The 18,072-nt window shown below is 40.5% G+C and overlaps 1 protein-coding gene across 14 annotated transcripts in view; it reads right to left on the bottom strand.

The window, feature by feature from the left end:
- Window positions 1–18,072, bottom strand: part of si:dkey-103g5.4 (uncharacterized) — a 38,105-nt gene that overhangs the window by 9,994 nt on the left and 10,039 nt on the right. For 8 of the 14 annotated variants that reach the window (XR_009789709.1, XR_009789711.1, XR_009789710.1 and 5 more), the window contains 16 exons: window positions 17,821–17,942; window positions 17,598–17,755; window positions 17,150–17,377; window positions 15,466–15,804; window positions 14,133–14,281; window positions 13,805–14,045; window positions 10,914–11,084; window positions 9,836–9,993; window positions 9,601–9,744; window positions 7,243–7,384; window positions 5,198–5,352; window positions 4,982–5,107; window positions 3,687–3,903; window positions 2,016–2,057; window positions 1,867–1,941; window positions 62–216 (listed from right to left, as the gene is read on the bottom strand). Coding sequence is in view for 11 of the 14 variants with exons in the window: in XM_061782000.1 (XP_061637984.1) it covers window positions 62–216; window positions 1,867–1,941; window positions 2,016–2,057; window positions 3,687–3,903; window positions 4,982–5,107; window positions 5,198–5,352; window positions 7,243–7,384; window positions 9,601–9,744; window positions 9,836–9,993; window positions 10,914–11,084; window positions 13,805–14,045; window positions 14,133–14,281; window positions 15,466–15,804; window positions 17,150–17,377; window positions 17,598–17,755; window positions 17,821–17,942 (2,622 nt within the window). In the remaining 3 variants the exon portion in view is untranslated. Of the gene's footprint in view, window positions 1–61; window positions 217–1,847; window positions 1,942–2,015; window positions 2,058–3,686; window positions 3,904–4,981; window positions 5,108–5,197; window positions 5,353–7,242; window positions 7,385–9,600; window positions 9,745–9,835; window positions 9,994–10,913; window positions 11,085–13,804; window positions 14,046–14,132; window positions 14,282–15,465; window positions 15,805–17,149; window positions 17,378–17,597; window positions 17,756–17,820; window positions 17,943–18,072 lie in introns of those variants that run through there. The other 6 variants (XM_061781995.1, XM_061782003.1, XM_061781996.1 and 3 more) reach the window with 6 other exon arrangements.

Raw genomic sequence — 18,072 nt, 5'->3', positions numbered from 1 at the left:
CAAATATAGGCACAATGTACTGCAAAAGGATTTTAATGATAAGGAGTGAACTGTTACAAACCAGTTGCAGACCATGCAAGGTATGTATGAGGAAAAGTCCGTGCTGGTACACTAAGAATTCTCTGGGGTTGAGGCCTGATGGGTTTAATGGGATCAACTCTCCCTCACATTTCCACTGACATTCCAGGACGTCCACAAAACTGTTGGCGCTCTTGTCTGAGCAAAACACAGAGGCGACTTAAGAGTGTATAGAAATGTGTATTCATGTGTATTAGATGAAAAGATATAAGTGTATAGAAATGTGTATTCATGTGTATTAGATGAAAAGATATGAGGGCGTTCTGGCAACTCTCAAGGGGTTTACGAAATAAGCAAACACGATTCATATCATTTCATTATCATTTAAAAAAAAATCCTCTATCCATTTTTTTTTTTTTTTTTTGGAGGATTTGTCCCAAAATGTAAAAGGTTCTAACTCGGCTCATTCGTAACACTGCCACAAAGTTTCAGAGAAATCCGTAGTGTAATTTTATTCTAGCTCTGATAACTAACGAACCACCCCACTAGAAAGAAAGCGCTTTCTTTGATTTAAAGCACTTATTGTTTTTGTGTTATTTCCTGCGCTTAAAAAAAAAAAAAATCTAAATCTAAATGTTTAATCTGTCATGATTGTTTCTCATGTAATGGACCACTCTGTCTTCTTACTGCACATGTGCAAACTTGATTCAGAAACAGGATAGCGAAACTAAGTTACAAACTTGTTGTCACAATATGAGGAAAATAAAGCGAAAAGAGTTATCATTGTGGAGTGGAGAAGAGGAGAAGGCAAGCGTTATGAAAACTATCAAAGGTTTCAACTAGCAATTATTTTAATCGATTCATTTGTCGTTATGTTTTCTCAAATAATCAGATTTAAAAATTACATTTTAAAATTTTCATCCCTCTACTGAAAGACAGGACATTATTTCAAATTGACAGAGCAGAAAATGAGAAAAAAGAAGAAGAGATTATCATTCAGTTACTCTTTGGTCCGTAACGTCAGAAAATTGGCAAAAATGTTTAGCATTCCTTTCCAAAGTATAAACAGATGTTTGGAAAAGTCTTATTTTAATAATCATTCAGATTTCAAGGAGATCTACAGAAATGTTTGAATATTTACTGTTTAAAGGCTGAAATCCTGAGGATTTCAAATGATTTAAGTTAAACAATGTCTCTAAATGATTAATCGTTTATCAAAATTAATGCTTTAATTGTTGCACTTCTAGTTTCAACCTTTTTCAAGGTGACGCCGAATGTCTGTAACCGCCAACAGCAAGAGCTATATACTGTTGCCAGTTGCTGTAGCACTGCTGTCAGTGTCAGCCAAGGATGATGCAATAGAGATGAAGTGGAGAGTGATATGAGTGATGCTTTTCATCAAGAAGATGTGAGTTTTAAAACAGCAAAACACTTTATTAAAAGTTGATCAATGTTCTTATGAATTACAGTAGTAGTGTTGAGATGATTCACTTGTTAGATAATCCTCAAGAAGGATTTTAAGGACTTTATCTCACTCAGAAAACAAGAGACGTTTCTCAAATTCACGTGAATGAACTTGTGACTAGTTGATGATAAATGTTTTTTTGCATACGTAATCCTGTTAACTAACAAACAAACCAATGAGCAATACATCTCGCTTTTGCGCTTTTTGTAATAATTACAAATTCAAGTTTGAAAGGAGTCTTAAAAACAACATTGTAATGTTCTAAAATATATAGTAAAGAACTTATAATAGAGAGTGTCATAGACATTGCTAGTCAAGTATTGTACAGTATATGTATTTTATATGATGTGTGTGTGTGATGTACCAGTGATTTCTCCTCCCACCTTTCAGCTCTTGCTCCACTCCTTTCAAGACCTGGAATAGAGGAGAAACTTCCAGCAGTGTTGTCCATTCGTCCTCTGGGAATAAAGGCAACAGCGTATTGGTATTGAAATCCAGAATTACATATTTGGTTTTGCACTAAAAAGGCTACCTGGAATTGTCGGGACAGCAATTTTACTTGGTTGAGCACCTGCTATCAAGAAATGCAAACATAATTTTTACTGTTTTGAGCATTTGTCTGCTGTGACTATGGTGGAAACCCAAGCAAGCTCTTTGAGAGGACCGGCCGGGAAACAGCTGGAACATTCTATTCTATATTCAGCATTGAATTGAACTGCCCCACTCCCCCACCTCTTTCAAAGAGACAGTATTTTGGCCAGCAACACTACAGTAATAAACTGGATTGCATACTGTATGTAGTCATGAAAATCACGATGGTCAAAACAAAGGGTGTGAAACTCCAAGTAGCTTAGGTGAATACAGAATAGAACATGCTGGCCAAGATGAGAAAGCACATGAATGCTGCCTTTATTGTACTTTGGCCAAAAAAGAACAAAGAACCATTTTGATTATATGGGCCATACTGGAGTGAAAGAAATGGCTGCTTTTCCAACTACATACTGCATAGCATGAGAATTAATAAATTACATCCTAATTTTACAAGAATGAAGTGGTTATTTTAGGTTTTTAAAAAAATCTAAAATATTATGAGAAAAGTCATATTTTTTTAGAAAAAGTCATAATATTAAGATGCATAAAGGTTTGCTTGCATTAATGAGGATTGTTGATAAAATTGTAATACATACGTGCATGCAGTCTTAACAACAGTCTGCATATTAGGAGAATTAGGCCAAGTTGTAATTGTAATTAAGTGGGAATATTAGGTGGAAAAAGGTTAAAAGATTATGACAGAAAAAACATAAAGTGGTACTATAAGGAAGGAAAAGTAATAATTTCACATGAAAAAAACTTGTGATATTAATTCAAAAAAGGAATATTTAATTGATCAGGTTGAGCATTCCTCCAACAAGCTTGTTCTTCAAAATTGTATTAAGCTTAGATGGATTTTGAGGTCAGTGGCTCTTCTCCCTAAAGCTACAACATAACTCCTATATTTGGCTTCACCTAATCTTTGTCAAAAAAAATTCAAACTATCTTTTTAGAAACAGACTCTCTAATCATCCTACGTCTCACACAAGGATAGATGGGAGAATGAAAGCTTCGAGAGTACCTCAAATGCTGGAGGAGGGGAGGCAAAGAGGGCTAAAAGCCAAAGTTTTTGACTTATATAGGACTGTCGTCCAAGGGCCATTATCCGCCCTCTTGGCTTCCTTTTTGACCCATAGGAGTATTACAGAACCAGTCAGAACCAATTCACTCTACTGCTCTTTTGAATATCTCTGTTTTTTAGTTAAAGATGACTCAAAAGTTTTTGTTTTAATAATTTATAGACCTCCAAGATACAATAGAAAATATATGGAGGATTTTTCAGAACTGCTGTCAGTAATTTACAAGAATAAAGTGGCAGGATAATGGCGGAGGGGGGGCAGAGATGCTATGACCAAAAAAAAAAGTTATTTTTATGAGAATAAAGTGGTCAGTCATACTGCACGTTTATGATGGTGATGACAATACACAATATTTGTTCTCATTTCTGAAAAGGCCACAATCCTTAGTTTACAAAAAAAAAAGAAAAAATACATAAGTGGGTTTTAGATTCACGGTAATGAGAAGGAAAAAAAAACAGATACAAAATCCCATGTTGCTTGAAGTCCCTTAATGTTTTTGACAAATGTATAATGATATGTAGGATGTTTATTACCTCTATCTGGCTGCAGATCAGTCCCAAAAGTGCACTGATGACTGGTGTTAGCCTTGAGAGTGACTTGCTGTTTATCACCCACAAATTGTTGGTTCATTCTTTCCAAAAGGGGTAAGATCTTCCACTGGAGCAAACTCACAATGTTCCCAGTCGGTCTGGGCTGACAGAACCGGATCAGGCCATATTCCCTGTACCAGAAGTTTCCACACAAGACTGCCTATACCCAAAAAAATGCAACTGATGTTCACTTTTCCATCATTGTTTTCATTCACATGCATTCTTATTCTAAAAAGTGGAAAACGTATTATCATAAGACAAATTATATTGTTCAAAGTTTAAAGTTCAAAGTCTACCACCCCCCAAAATGTTTCCAGAGACATGACGACCAGCATTTTGTATTTATTCAACAGAGGCTAAAGATTCTTATGTCTATACATCTCTACATGCTTGAGCAGTGAAAATACTGTATATTCACTTAAAGCCTCCAGTGGCCCCGATATATATCCCACTAGGTCGTTGCGGGGCTTTCCACACACAATGAGAAACGCTAGACAACTGCTAGCTCGCAAGCTAACAGGCTTCCGTGGCTCCTGTTGGCCGGTGGACGGGCGGCAGGCTTGTCCGCGGGATCACCACCTTGCTTGGGAATTTAAATAATGACACCAAACTGTTATGTAAATTGAGGCATCCAGGAAAGATGTATTTTCGGGTTGTAGGCGAAGCTAGCTAGCAAACCGCACACTGTATTGGAAGAGATGGGAGTAGTAATAATTAAGTAACTTGCAGTTGTGCCGCATAACCACTGATGGAAATAAAGGCACTCAATTTTTATACAGCGGGGAGGGAGGGACTCATGCCGGAGGCCCAAGTGCATCTTTGGGCATGGTTTTAGCTCCTGCATAAAACTTTGAACAGCTGAAATGGTGAAAAAACAGCTTAACGCCACACTCTATCGCCACAATTCACAATTGCGTATTTCTCAGTCTTTTCACGTTTTCATCAATTATCTTCAAATGTACGATCTATTTAGAAACAAATATCTGAATTCACTTGACAGTGTCTTTAAAAGGGGAGATTAGTGCACTCACTATTTGGTTAGCAGTTGGTTATTCTGGTTGTTGAGCAGTTTATTACGGGTTTATGAGTTAAAAAAAGAAAATGAATGCTCAATGCATATCAGATACCCTTATTGTAAGGTGAAAAAAAAATGCTATAGTTTTCTATTCATAGTACATTTCCTTTTTTACAAAATCCGTCTAAATGCACTCATAACATGTGAGTGGATGTGCGCTGACCTGAGCTGTGTCACCACGCAGGTTGGAAAGGTGTCGAACAAAATGCAGCTTAATGAGTGCAACATCCAAATCTGACAATCTGGAAGAACATCGCTCCCAAATTTCTCCCAGCCTCGCCTCCCTGTCCTGCGGTGACAAATGGAATGCAACACTAAGAACTGTTAAGGCATAATAAACTCTTTTAGTTCCAAAAATATTTCACACAAAATTTCCAACCATAACATGGGCACTCGTTGTCCACTCGTCTCCTTTTTGCATGCTCCATTTGTCCTGGTCTTGTTGGAGCTGCTGCATGCACACATCCACCATGTCGAGGCCTGACACCAACTCAGTGTACCAAACACAGTGCTGATCCCATTCTTCTTCATCGACTACACACAGAAACAAAAATGGATGCCAACTGTCAATAGGTGTTTGTTTGTTTTTTATTTAAATGATGGGAGATTTAAGCAGAATTTATACCAGGGGTGTCCAAACTTTTTCTTCCAAGGGTCGCGTACAGAAAAATCAAAGGATGCAGTGGACACTTTGACTTTCTTCATACTCAATGTAATTAACATCCTAAAATCAAGCAATCAATCTAAGTAAAGATATTCCAAGCAACTGCCCATCCATCCATTTTCCGAACCACTAATCCTCAAGTAGGTTGCGGGAGTGCCGGAGCTAACTTTGGGCAGGAGGCGGGGTACACCCTGAACTGGTCGCCAGTCAATCGCAGGGCACATATAAACAAACAACCATTTGCACTGACATTCACACCTACAGGTGTGTTTTTGGGATGTGGGAGGAAACCGGAGTACCCGAAGAAAACCCACGCAGGAACGGGGAGAACAGGCGAGGCTGGATTTGGACCCGGATCCTCAGAACTGTGACACAGATGTGTTAACCAGTTGACTACCGTGCCGCCCCAAGCAACTGTATTTTTTTAATACATATTACATATATTCCTTTTGAAAACCAGCTAGTTGATGAAGCAAAAAGTCAAGGATTCACGCCATCTGTTACTAACTGAATTATGTTACTCATTGGAACATTATGTACAAAAAAATACAGTGGTGCCTTGCCCTACGAGTTGAATGCATTCCATGACCACACTCGTAACTCAAATCATCTTTCCCCATTGAAATTAATAGAAATATCATTCATGTGTGCCAGCCCCCAAAAAACTCCAACAAAAATTTGTGATATGTGTTTAGTAAGAAAAATGGCACTCTACAGTATTGTACTTTAAAAAAAAACATAAAAACATAAAGTAACAAAATAATTCAATAGAATGTAAAGAATGAAACAGTTCGTGCCTCATGATTTCATGCTTCAAGCCCATTTACTTTGTGTTGCGGCTTCTGGTGTGCATGCCTTGGCCACCAGGCGGTAGTATAATATTTCTATAATAATTCAAAGATGGTATCTTCAATGTTAAATAAGCTGCAGTAATAATCGTTTTTCTTAGTGGATAAAGAATACAGTATTTTTTTACCTATAAGTCGCAGTTTTTTTTCATAGTTTGGCCGGGGGTGCGACTTATACTCCGGAGCGATTTAAAAGTGAAATTATTAACACAATATTATATAATTTCACGTTATTTTCACACTGACAACCGCAAGAGGGCGCTCTAGGCCTTTGCATCTGTACCTGCAACTGACGATGAGTCTGACGAAAGCGACGTAGAAGAGGAAGCGGCGCATCGTCTTCCTCCGAGTTGGCGGAGTTGTTTAGAAGTGAGACCGAGGATGAAGATTTCATTGGATTTAGTGATTTGGAGTGACACTGATGGTTTGGTAAACTTGTTAGCATGTTCTTTATGCTATAGTTATCTGAATGACTGTTAATATGTTACGTTAACATACCAGGCACGTTTTCAGTTCGTTGTTTATGCGTCATGAAACGTTAGCTGAATGTGTTACGTTAGCATTCCGTACACCTATTCAGCCTGTTGTTCTCTATTCTATTTTTATTTTAAATTGCCTTTCAAGATTAAATGTCTGTTCATGCTGTTGGATTTTATCAAATAAATTCCCCCCAAAAAATTTGATTTATAATCCATATAATCCTTCTATGTGTTTTTTCCTTCTTTATTATGCATTTTTTGGCTGGTGCGGTGAGCGACTGGTTAAAGCGTCTGCCTCACAGTTCTGAAGAGCGGGGTTCAATCCCCGGCCCCGCCTGTGTGGAGTTTACATGTTGCATGTGGATTTGATAGACCACATCCTACAAATTTCCTCTATAAAATCATGACTGATGATGATGTTGTCGCGTCATACCCATGCTGAGGATGTTCACAAAATGCGGAGGAAGAATCAGAGCCAAAGTGGCGCGCTGGGCCGCTCTCCTCTGGGCCTCAGCCTGCGCTAAGTCGTGCATTTCCACAGCGGCCTCCCTCAGCGGCTTGCCTGACAACTGCACCTACAGCACGGTGAACACACAATTTAAAAAGAAAGAAAAAGTAGAGTATACAAGACATTCAAGAAAGAAAGAAAGAATCTAGCTAGCCATCTTGATAGCTAGTTTTCTATCTAGCTAGCAATACATGAGGGTATGTGCTTAAATGTTTTCAAAGTGTAATTGAGTGACATGCGACCAGCAACATCGGACAGATCTTTTAAAAACGCTTTCAGTGATATAAGTATCATTTTCCTGTGACAAACATCAAGAAAGTTATGACTCTTTAAAACCAGTGAAAATGCATCAATTTATGGTCAACCTCTTAATGCAAAGTCAATGGGGCTTGAGATTTTAGGTGTAACCTTTTTGGTTGAATTCGAGTTTCAAACTTTCAGAATTTTCTTAATCTTTATCTTACTTTCAAAAGACTATGTGTACATACTGTATAGTTCATAAAACTCACGAAATTGCTTCAAATTAGCATTGGAAGTGACAGAAAATATGAGCCGTCATACCGGTCACAGTAACCTCACAATCGACCTGGCTAATTGTATGAACAAAAAGTAAGACGACCGATTTACTTCAAATTTGGCAGAAACAAAGAAACGTATCCAATAAATTCTGTGTATGAATTTGAAAAACTGGGCTACTCATGTAAAAGTTTTTTTGTTTTTTTTTCTTCAGAATCTGAATCATCTTTATTTGCCAAGTTTGACAAAAACACACAAGGAATTTGTCTCCGGTAGTTGGAGCGGCTCTAACACAACAACAGCCAGCCATTTGATAGAAAATACCTTTGTGACATAAAATCATAAAAACACAGTAACAGAGTCACTGAGCAATGAAAGTTTACCAGTAATGTGGTAATGCTGACACATTTTTTTATTTTTTTGACAATTGTGGAAATGATGCCAAGTTCTCTAGCAATTTAGAGCACTTTGACATGACTAATAGAGCTATAGTCTGGTATAGTGACCATTGTGCAAAGGCACAGAGCCTTCAAGAAATTTAAGCAGTTTAGAGTGATTTAGCAGTGCAATAATCTGGAACAATGTCAATTGTGCAAATGGCAGATACCTCAAAAGCACATCATTGGCCAGTATTGGTCAACAACAGATATGCAAGTAGTGCAGAGTGGCAAGACTACTACAGTGAGTGCACGAATAATGAATAATTGGCCCGACAGAGATGTGACAACAATCTCAAGACAAAATTGGCAGCATGTTACAAAGGAATTGTAAATTAACTGTTTAAGAAGTTAATGGTAAGAGGGAAGAAGCTGTTGGAATGTCTGCTAGTTTTAGTTTGCATTGTTTGATAGCGGCGGCACGGTGGACGACTGGTTAGAGCGTCAGCCTCACAGTTCTGAGGACCCGGGTTCAATCCCCGGCCCCGCCTGTGTGGAGTTTGCATGTTCTCCCCGTGCCTGCATGGGTTTTCTCCGGGCACTCTGGTTTCCTCCCACATCCCAAAAACATGCATGAATTGGAGACTCTAAATTGCCCGTAGGCATGACTGTGAGTGCGAATGGTTGTTTGTTCCTATGTGCCCTGCAATTGGCTGGCAACCAGTTCAGGGTGTACCCCGCCTCCTGCCCGATGACAGCTGGGATAGGCTCCAGCACGCCCGCGACCCTAGTGAGGAGAAGCGGCTCAGAAAATGGATGGATGGATGTTTGATAGCGCCTACCTGAGAGAAGAAGCTGGTGGTTCCGGTACCACTCAAAATGCATGATTATGAGTGTGGCTTGTTGAGTGACCACTTTCGACAGCCATTCAGAGGTGCATATGCACATACTGTACCTAATACATGGTATCTACGTGTATCTATTTACTGGATCAAACAGGGTTTTGGGGGCATAAACAGGCATCCCACTATAAATTTGCCATGGAAAACCTGGTTAATAGGCACACAAAAACCTCAATCCCCACCAGTGATGATCCGTAGACGATCAGTTTCAAGGGGCGTCTAAATTTAATCCGGCTTTGCACACCACTCCCAGGATCCGCACCATTATCTGGATGCGGACAAAAACTGAAATGGACTATTCCTTGTGCCAAAAGATTTATAAAATTCCCACAAAATTAATCATTTCAGAACCATGCAAAATAACCAGTGGTGACATATTCATGTAAAATGGGGAAAGGAAATTTTAAAAAATAATGATAAATTACAAACAATGACAAAGATTCCATTGTGGATGAATCTTTTACACGTTAAACCAGGTTCCCTCCCACCTCCTGATGGCAGCCAGCTTCCGTCACCCTGAGAAAACACTGGAACACAGTTGAGTCCGCGTCAGAGAGGATGTCCTCTTCCCGTCGTCTCTGCTGCTGCCAATAAGTGTTCCGCGCACACATCTCTCTCTCAAGAGCCTCCACCTGGCATCAACACCAAGGACGATAATCAGAAACACAAAGCCTTGATTGGATGTGTGTGAAGTACTCCCTTTCCTGATCCCCCATACCCCACCTGCATGCTGTCAGTTTGATCTGCCACAGCCAACCAGTAGGAGGCTGTGATGGGTACAACTGTGTTGGTGAACACATCCAGCCTGGCGCCAACCACTGGTGCCACCGCAGCTGTTACAGGGTCAACAGCCTGAGAGCCATAACGGATCGCCACCAGACCTGCAGTGTAGATTCTATGAATGCTTCATTCAACTTTGTAGTGGTTCTTAAACATTTTACACCATGAACCCATAATTTACCAAGTAAATATACTTAGCTTTTACAGTAGTAGCATAGTAGGCATCAGTGTTCATCAAAAACAAGAGTTTTATTCATAAAAATATTATTTAATGTTATTGTAATTATGAACAATTTGAACATTAACACTGTGTTTAAATATATTAAAATGAAAAAATAAATGAGTTAATTCAAATGCATTGCACATAAAAATTCAACAATAATCCAAATAAATGTTTAAAAAAATAAGTACCATACTTAAAGATTCAATGAAAATGTATTTAACTTAAGCAATAAATTGAACTGATCTAAGGCAGTGATTCTTTTGTGTACCACTAGTGGTATGCAGAGGTGGGCTGTAACCCATTACATTTACTGTCACAGTCCTTGAGTAACTTTAGATAAATGTTACTTGTCAGAGTGGTTTCAGTACAACATGCTTTTTACTTTTACTTGACTATTTTTGTAAAAAATAAATTCCTCTTTTACAACATTACATTTAGCTTCATTTCGCTCGTTACTTGTATTTTCATATACCTACTATTGCTTGCATAATCAACTGTATTCTGCCTCGGGCGCTCTCTATCACATGACTCTGTGTCACACATCCAATGTAACAACTGATGATGTTTAACTCTTTCACCAATCAAACAGAGCCAGGCATTCGCATGACCACACCCAGGGTCTCGGCAGCTCCACACAGAAGCAAGGTTTTCAATTTACGTGAGGGTGAGTCTAATGTGCTGTACACATCCTCAATGCATGTCTCAGGCATTTCAGCTCTGTCAAATCTTTCACACGTAATTTAATCAGTAAAGCGCAAGAACTGCGTCAGATTTTCTGATCCATCTTTTTTTTTTTACCATTGCCATCTGGGTCCTCCATGGTCCCTGCCAGCCCAACTGTTCTCCCTGAGACAAGGTCAACCCGGCACCCCAACACGGGTACACTGAGACCAGATCCCAATGGGTCGGGGTAGTCCAGCCCCAACAAGGCAGGTACTGGTGTGTCCGAGCCTGACAGAGCCATCTCTCCTGGGGTAAAAAGCAAACGATTGCTCAGGGTACAAGAACTAAGAATAGCCTATGAACTGTGCATGTAATAATAGAACATGGAGTGGACATGTGAGTCTATATGGCCTAAAACAATGAAAGAAGTGGTGTATGGAGGGTTTTGACAGAACATAAATCTAGCCATTTTCTACCACTCATTAGGGTTGTGGGTGAATTGGAGCCTATGGACAATTTTGAGTATTCATTGAACCTTTTTTGGGAACGTGCAAGTAAACAGTGGCACCTGGACAAAACCCAAGGAGGATTTGCAAACCCCACACAGAACAGTGGGGCAGAGAGTCACAACTACTGTGTCGAAGCATATTAGGCTGCAGTGAGAAATCATCAGGAGTGCTGTGGGAAAATGACCAAATTTGCTTAATTGAGAATTATTATTGATTTACTACGCACATACATATAATGTATCTTCGTTCATCTATCTTTGCTAGCGACGTATAGTGACAGGCACAGTTACTGCAAATGCTCTTCCGCTAGATGGCAGAAGGTACGATTAAACCAGTGGTTCTTAACCTTGTTGGCGGTACGGAACCCCACAAGTTTCATACACGCATTCACGGAACTTTTCCTAATCAGAAAAATAAAATATGGTTGATTTCAAATTCAAAATCAACTGTTTTTATGAAAATATACTTGACCTTTTCTAATCTTGGACCTGAAAAATACCACATAGTACAAAAAAAGAAACCTAAAACTAATACAAACTGAGCTAAAACCAAGGATTTTCAAAAACTAAAACGTCATTGAAAAAAAAACTAGCAAACAGCTCTAAAATCTAATAAAATCTTACTGAAGTTGAAAAACAAAACGTCAGATGAAATAAAAAAAAACTAAACTAATGAAAGAACTATTATAACTGGTATTCACCTGTTGCCATGCATACAACAGAATAATAGATTTGTGTTCAACTAAGCGAGGTGTTGTCAGTAAATTGAGTAAATTGAGACGGGTTCATTGTCATTTCAGTGTAGATACTTTTTGTGACATTTTTGTTTGGTGGTGTGCCATGTGACGTTTCTCATGTAAAATGTGTGCCTTGGCTCGATATAGGTTGGGAATCACTGCACTAGGCCACCGTGATGCCAGAACATAAAAATAGTTGTGCCTTGAGATGTGTGTTTTAATGCATTCCATGACCATGCTCATAACGCAAATCTCAAATCGTATTTTTCCCTCTGAAATGAATGCAAATTCCATTAATCCTCCCAGCCTCCCCAACAAAAAAGAAAAACAGCACGCTATAATATTGTACCTTGTAATGACAGACAGTAATTAAATAAAATGTAAACAAAATTAACATTTTTTCCACATTTTTTGCTACAGTTCAATGGACAGTGACTCTGGACAGTTCAATGGACAGCGACTCTGCGCACTGTGTTTTTATGTCTCAAAAGTATTTTCTGTCAAATTTCTGTTGTCATACTAGAGCGGCTCCAACTACTGGAGACAAATTCCTTGTGTGTTATTGACATACTTGGCCAATAAAGTTGTTTCTGATTCTGATACTTGATTACTCTGATATAATCCATCCATCCATCCATCCATCCATCCATTTTCTGAGCCGCTTCTCCTCACTAGGGTCGCGGGCGTGCTGGAGCCTATCCCAGCTATCATCGGGCAGGAGGCGGGGTACACCCTGAACTGGTTGCCAGCCAATCGCAGGGCACATAGAAACAAACAACCATTCGCACTCACATTCACAGCTACGGGCAATTTAGAGTTTTCAATTAACATACCATGCATGTTTTGGGGATGTCGGAGGAAACCGGAGTGCCCGGAGAAAACCCACGCAGGCACGGGGAGAACATGCAAACTCCACACAGGCGGGACCGGGGATTGAACCCCGGTCCTCGGAACTGTGAGGCAGACGCTCTAACCAGTCGTCCACCGTGCCGCCTCCGATAGAATCGTCAGTAGAATATTCGATTACTAATTGCAGCACTACCGGATGCAAATTCTTATTGTGACAGGTCTGTTTAATGTCACGTCAGAAATAAAGTGAGAAAAAAGTAAGTCATAGCATAGCATTTTCATGGGATAAGTGAAAACCTGCTATCAATTTATTTTGAAGGGGCAATACACCAAGCCACCCTCCCCCCCACTTCGACGATTGGCTTTGAAGGTGCAAACATTTTTTATCAGCCCCCTAGTTTTCGTATAAAGGTTCAATGCACTTGTTTATCAAATTTATTTTGATGAATAAATATGGATTTTAAAATATATTAAATATATAAAAGCAGTGCATAATATATACATATTAATGAAACAAATATATATTCAAATATATTGTTATTTTTGTTGGTAAAATGACTCGAAAGGACTTGAAACTCAAAGTGTAGGACTTGCGACTTGACTCGGGACTTGCATGTCTCGGCTTGAGACTTGACTCAGGACTTGAGGGCAAAGACTTGAGACTTACTTGTAACTTGCAAAGCAATGACCTCTGCTATCTGTCAAACTGCTGCTTGGAAGGGAGGTGAGTTGACTTTGCTGCTACCATATAGCGCTTGTATCTCAAATTTTTGCTCGCAAGTCAAAGTAAAAAAATTGGCTGAATGATGGCTCGTATCTTGAAAAACTCATGTCAGGTCACTTGTACATCAAGGCACCACAATATTAGTAAACACATTTTGTATGATGTTGTAGATGCGCCTAAGACTATGCGGGTCTCGTCACACTCTCACCTAGGGAGCCTCCATTTTGATGCAGGCCCACCGTTGTGTCCAACATGATTTCCAGCCTGGTCTGGAGCTGCAGCTGGCAATGCTGACTCCTCCTCCAGTGCTGATGGAGCTCGATGGCCGCTGCACGGATACAATCTTGCCACTGACGCCCTTGCTCGCCTCCCTGCAAAACTGGTTCCAACCCCCACTCCTCACTCAGGGGCCTCAGGAGCTCCACTATTTTGAACATGAATGCCAGAACCTAGGGGAAAGTGTTTGTTTTACAAGTGCTTCTTTTGACATTGAGTCATTTCTCATGTTTGCTGTTACTAAATTGGATGAAGGGCACCTTGCTGTCTAAAAGAGTCTGGTATCCTCCAGCATGAGGCACCAACTGCCCAGCTTGAATGCTAGCACCTCCCACCCTCGCCATCTTCCCACTCAGGGGCTCAATAAAGGACTCACCCAGCAGGACTCCCCCTACTGGCAGCACAACACCTACACAAACATTTTAATGGAATAAATTGGTACGTTAATTTAATTAATTCCGTGACCAAACTCGTAACTCAAATTACTCATATATCAAGACACTTTTCCCTGCTGAAATTAAATTAAATTGATTAATCTATTCCAGCCCCCCAAAAAAACACTATGGTTTTGCTGTGTTTTTAATTTGCACTGTATTTAAAAAAAAACATCCATGCATCCATCAATTTTCTGAGCCGCTTCTCCTCACTAGGGTCGCGGGCGTGCTGGAGCCTATCCCAGCTGTCATCAGGCAGGAGGCGGGGTACACCCTGAACTGGTTGCCAGCCAATCGCAGGGCACATAGGAACAAACAACCATTCGCACTCACAGTCATGCCTACGGGCAATTTAGAGTCTCCAATTCATGCATGTTTTTGGGATGTGGGAGGAAACCGGAGTACCCGGAGAAAACCCACGCAGGCATGGGGAGAACATGCAAACTCCACACAGGCAGGACCGGGGATTGAACCCAGGTCCTCAGAACTTTGAGGCTGACGCTCTAACCGGTCGTCCACCGTGCCGCCGAGAAAAAAAAAATAAAAAATGTAAAGAAATAAACTACTTTTATCAAGTGTAATTGCTACTTCGGAATCGCTGCAAGCTCCCCCGCTGCTAGTGGCTGGAGGGGCCTAGCCGCTAGCTGGTCTTATCTGAGGGGCCTAGCCGCTAGCTGGTCCTATCTCCAGGCTAGGAGCAAAACACCATTGTACCATCCTTGGTCAACTGACAGAAAATAACCAAAGTCCTGGTGGACCCTCGGTATAAATCGACTCAACTCGACTTCATCGACTTGACTCATCCAATGTTGGCGGTTCCAAGGGGAGCAACCACACGTAGGTAGCCGTGTAATTTACCCATTCCGGTTTGCTAGCAACACCACTACCGCTAAAAGCACTCGGTCACTAAATTCAACAATGTGTGCTCCTATGGTAGATAGTAGACACCCCTCCACTGTCGTTAACAGCACTCGGGCACTTGACTACAGCTACAACACGTGAAAAACAATTTTATTTCACTTTACTCGAGCTGTGGCGTATTTGAAGGGAGCTCAATCAAGCGACGGCTCGTGACTCAAAAATATTGTAAGTTGGGACATTTGTAAGTAGCAGTGTTTTTTACCACACACGAGGATGTCATAACAGTCATCTCACTAACCTGTCATTGGATCTAAACTGATGCCAACAGTTAGCACAACCTTTCCTGACTTGGGATCCAGCATTGGATAGCCGATTTGGACGGGTTGCAGCAAACGGGTTATAGGGCACAAATGAATCCTTCCCAGTGGGTATACCAGACCAGTTTGTGGGTGGATGGTAACAGCTAGAACAGGCACTGGAACCCCAGTGTCTGCGTCTGCCACGGGGGCACTTAGCTGCAGTTTTTGGCCCGGTCGGAGGCCTCGCAGCCGTATGCTGGGCAGAGGTTGGTCTGAGTGGCAGGAGGTCGGGTATGGAATGAAAGGAATAAGAGGACTTTCCCATTTCCTCTTGTCTCCTTGTAAAGATATAGGAGAAAAATAGAGGTTGCCCCATTAGAGTAATGATTGCAAACCTTTCATGCGTAGGTTTTGGAGAATGTCACAGCTTGATCTAGCTATGCTGCATAATATTCTCTGTGGTCTGCCGAATTCAAAACATTCCAAAACAAATTTCTCCTTCTAGTCAGTTGTTGGCCTGGAACATGAACAGAAATTTGCAATACATGCACATTAGAAAGAAAAGAAAAACCATTAAACATTTAAATCAATTTAAAACAAAAACAAAAAGCTTCTTCCACAAGCAAACAGTTTCCTGGCCAATTAAATGAACTGAGACCTGATTGAAATTTCTAACAATACATGTAGAGTTGTGCCTTGGGATACGAGTTTAATTTGTTCCGTAGCCACGCTCGTAACCTAAAACACTTGTATCTCAAATCATTTTGAAATGTCATTTAATCATTCCAGGGGGGGTTAATAAGGAAAAATAACCTTTTATAATATTGTACTTCATTAAAAACAGTTATAACACAATCCAACAGAATGTAAAGAGTAATAATTACCTTGAGAATTACAGTTAGTTTGTGCATCATGATTTAATGTTGCAATTCAATTCATTGTGTGGCTCCTTCTGGTGTGCCCAGTTTGGGCAGCGGGAGTCAGTAAAATACAGCACAGTCATGCAGACACAAACTAAGAATAGTAATTCTTCTACCACTACTGCAAGTAACATGTTGTAATATTTGCCATTTTTAGTAGCGCATTAAATAATATACCTGTGTGCCTGTGTGTATTGTTATATTATCTGTCTACATGTGTTGCGCCACAATTTGTGTTCAAATATCCGTTACTTAAAGGACTCTAAAACCGCAACTGTCAAGGCTATCCGTTAGCATGTCAATGGCTATTTCCATTACAATAGGGGGGCATTCTTAAGGCAACATTGTTTGGTTGCTTTAAAAAAAAAAAAAAAAAAAACGTGCAATTCTCTATGTTTTTTTTAGTTTGACAGTAAAGTTGAACTGGGAGGGGCAATAAACAGTTTGATGTCTCTTTTTTGAAGAATTGCCCACTATCTGCGAAACTGCTGCTTGTTTTGAAGTGAGTTGAGTTGCGTTTACGCCACCATACAGCGCTCATATCTCAAATTTGCACTCACAAGTTCAGCAAAAGATGGCTGAATGACAGCTCGTATTTATGTTTTGAGATCTGCACAAAATCCTGGAGCAAATCATGTTCGACCTTAGCAGTTCTACTGTATTCTGAATTTAAGGTTTGACCAGCTACAAATACATTTCTACTATGCACTTTCTATAATTAGAGAGTTTAGTCATTTAGTCCAACCACTTGGATGTTAAATACCTGCACACGGGTCAGTCGTGAACACCAAAGTGGAGCTTTCGGGGTCATAGGCAACGTTCCCAACGATGGGAAGAACACGGCCGGTTTGCGGATGCAGGAAGAAATCGGAAGGAATTGCCATTATGTGACCATTGCCCAGCAGCATGTGGCTGTGAGCATTTGGTCTAATGAGGCCTGTGACTGTGTCATAATGAGCTGGACAACAGTCTCGAAGGGACCCATCAGAACCTGGAGAAACCATTATGAACAATCATCCATCCATTTTTTAACATATATATAAATCACATCCATGCAGGTTACAATTATGCTTCAACCTTGAATGTGCAACAAAAGGTACTAATTGAGCTCAGGGGTATTCAGGGGACTGCTGGTTGTTGCAGTGCACATAATGGCCAAGAGATGGCGGTGTTTCCTTACAATTCTCAAGTGAGGTCGAGAGGAAGCTCACCGAAGATGCTGTCTTTGTTCAGCACTGTGGCGCTGTCCCGACAGAGCAGTTTGGCCCCTGTGCCTTCGCCCAAGAGCCCCCAGGACCCCTGACGCTGGCATTCTGCTGATACCAGTCCCCCCATCTCAACCACCACGGACCTCAACCGCTGGATCAAACTAAGGACAGAAGAGTGTTAGCAATGAGAGTTTACGAGGAAAACTTGCCGTATACTTGACATTACTTTTGTTGGCGCTGTGCATGAGATATCTGATTGGCCTTGCCCAGTATTCTGGTGCATTCTCGCATTTGAGCTGTGAACACACTGTGGACCTTCTGCTGCGCCTGCTGCTCTTGTCTCAGAACCTGCAGGAACATCGAATGACGTCAGACCACTTCTGCTCAAATCACTTCAAGGTTTCTTCATAAAAACAAATTTACACACTGTAAATGGTGGAGGTGTGTAGCGGGTTATGTCTCCCGGGGACAAGCGTAC

This window comes from Phyllopteryx taeniolatus, chromosome 8 (assembly GCF_024500385.1).
Source record: "Phyllopteryx taeniolatus isolate TA_2022b chromosome 8, UOR_Ptae_1.2, whole genome shotgun sequence".
NCBI classification, from domain to species: Eukaryota; Metazoa; Chordata; class Actinopteri; order Syngnathiformes; family Syngnathidae; genus Phyllopteryx; species Phyllopteryx taeniolatus.
Note: the sequence above shows the minus strand (reverse complement) of the source record. Positions and strands in the feature narration are given on the sequence as shown.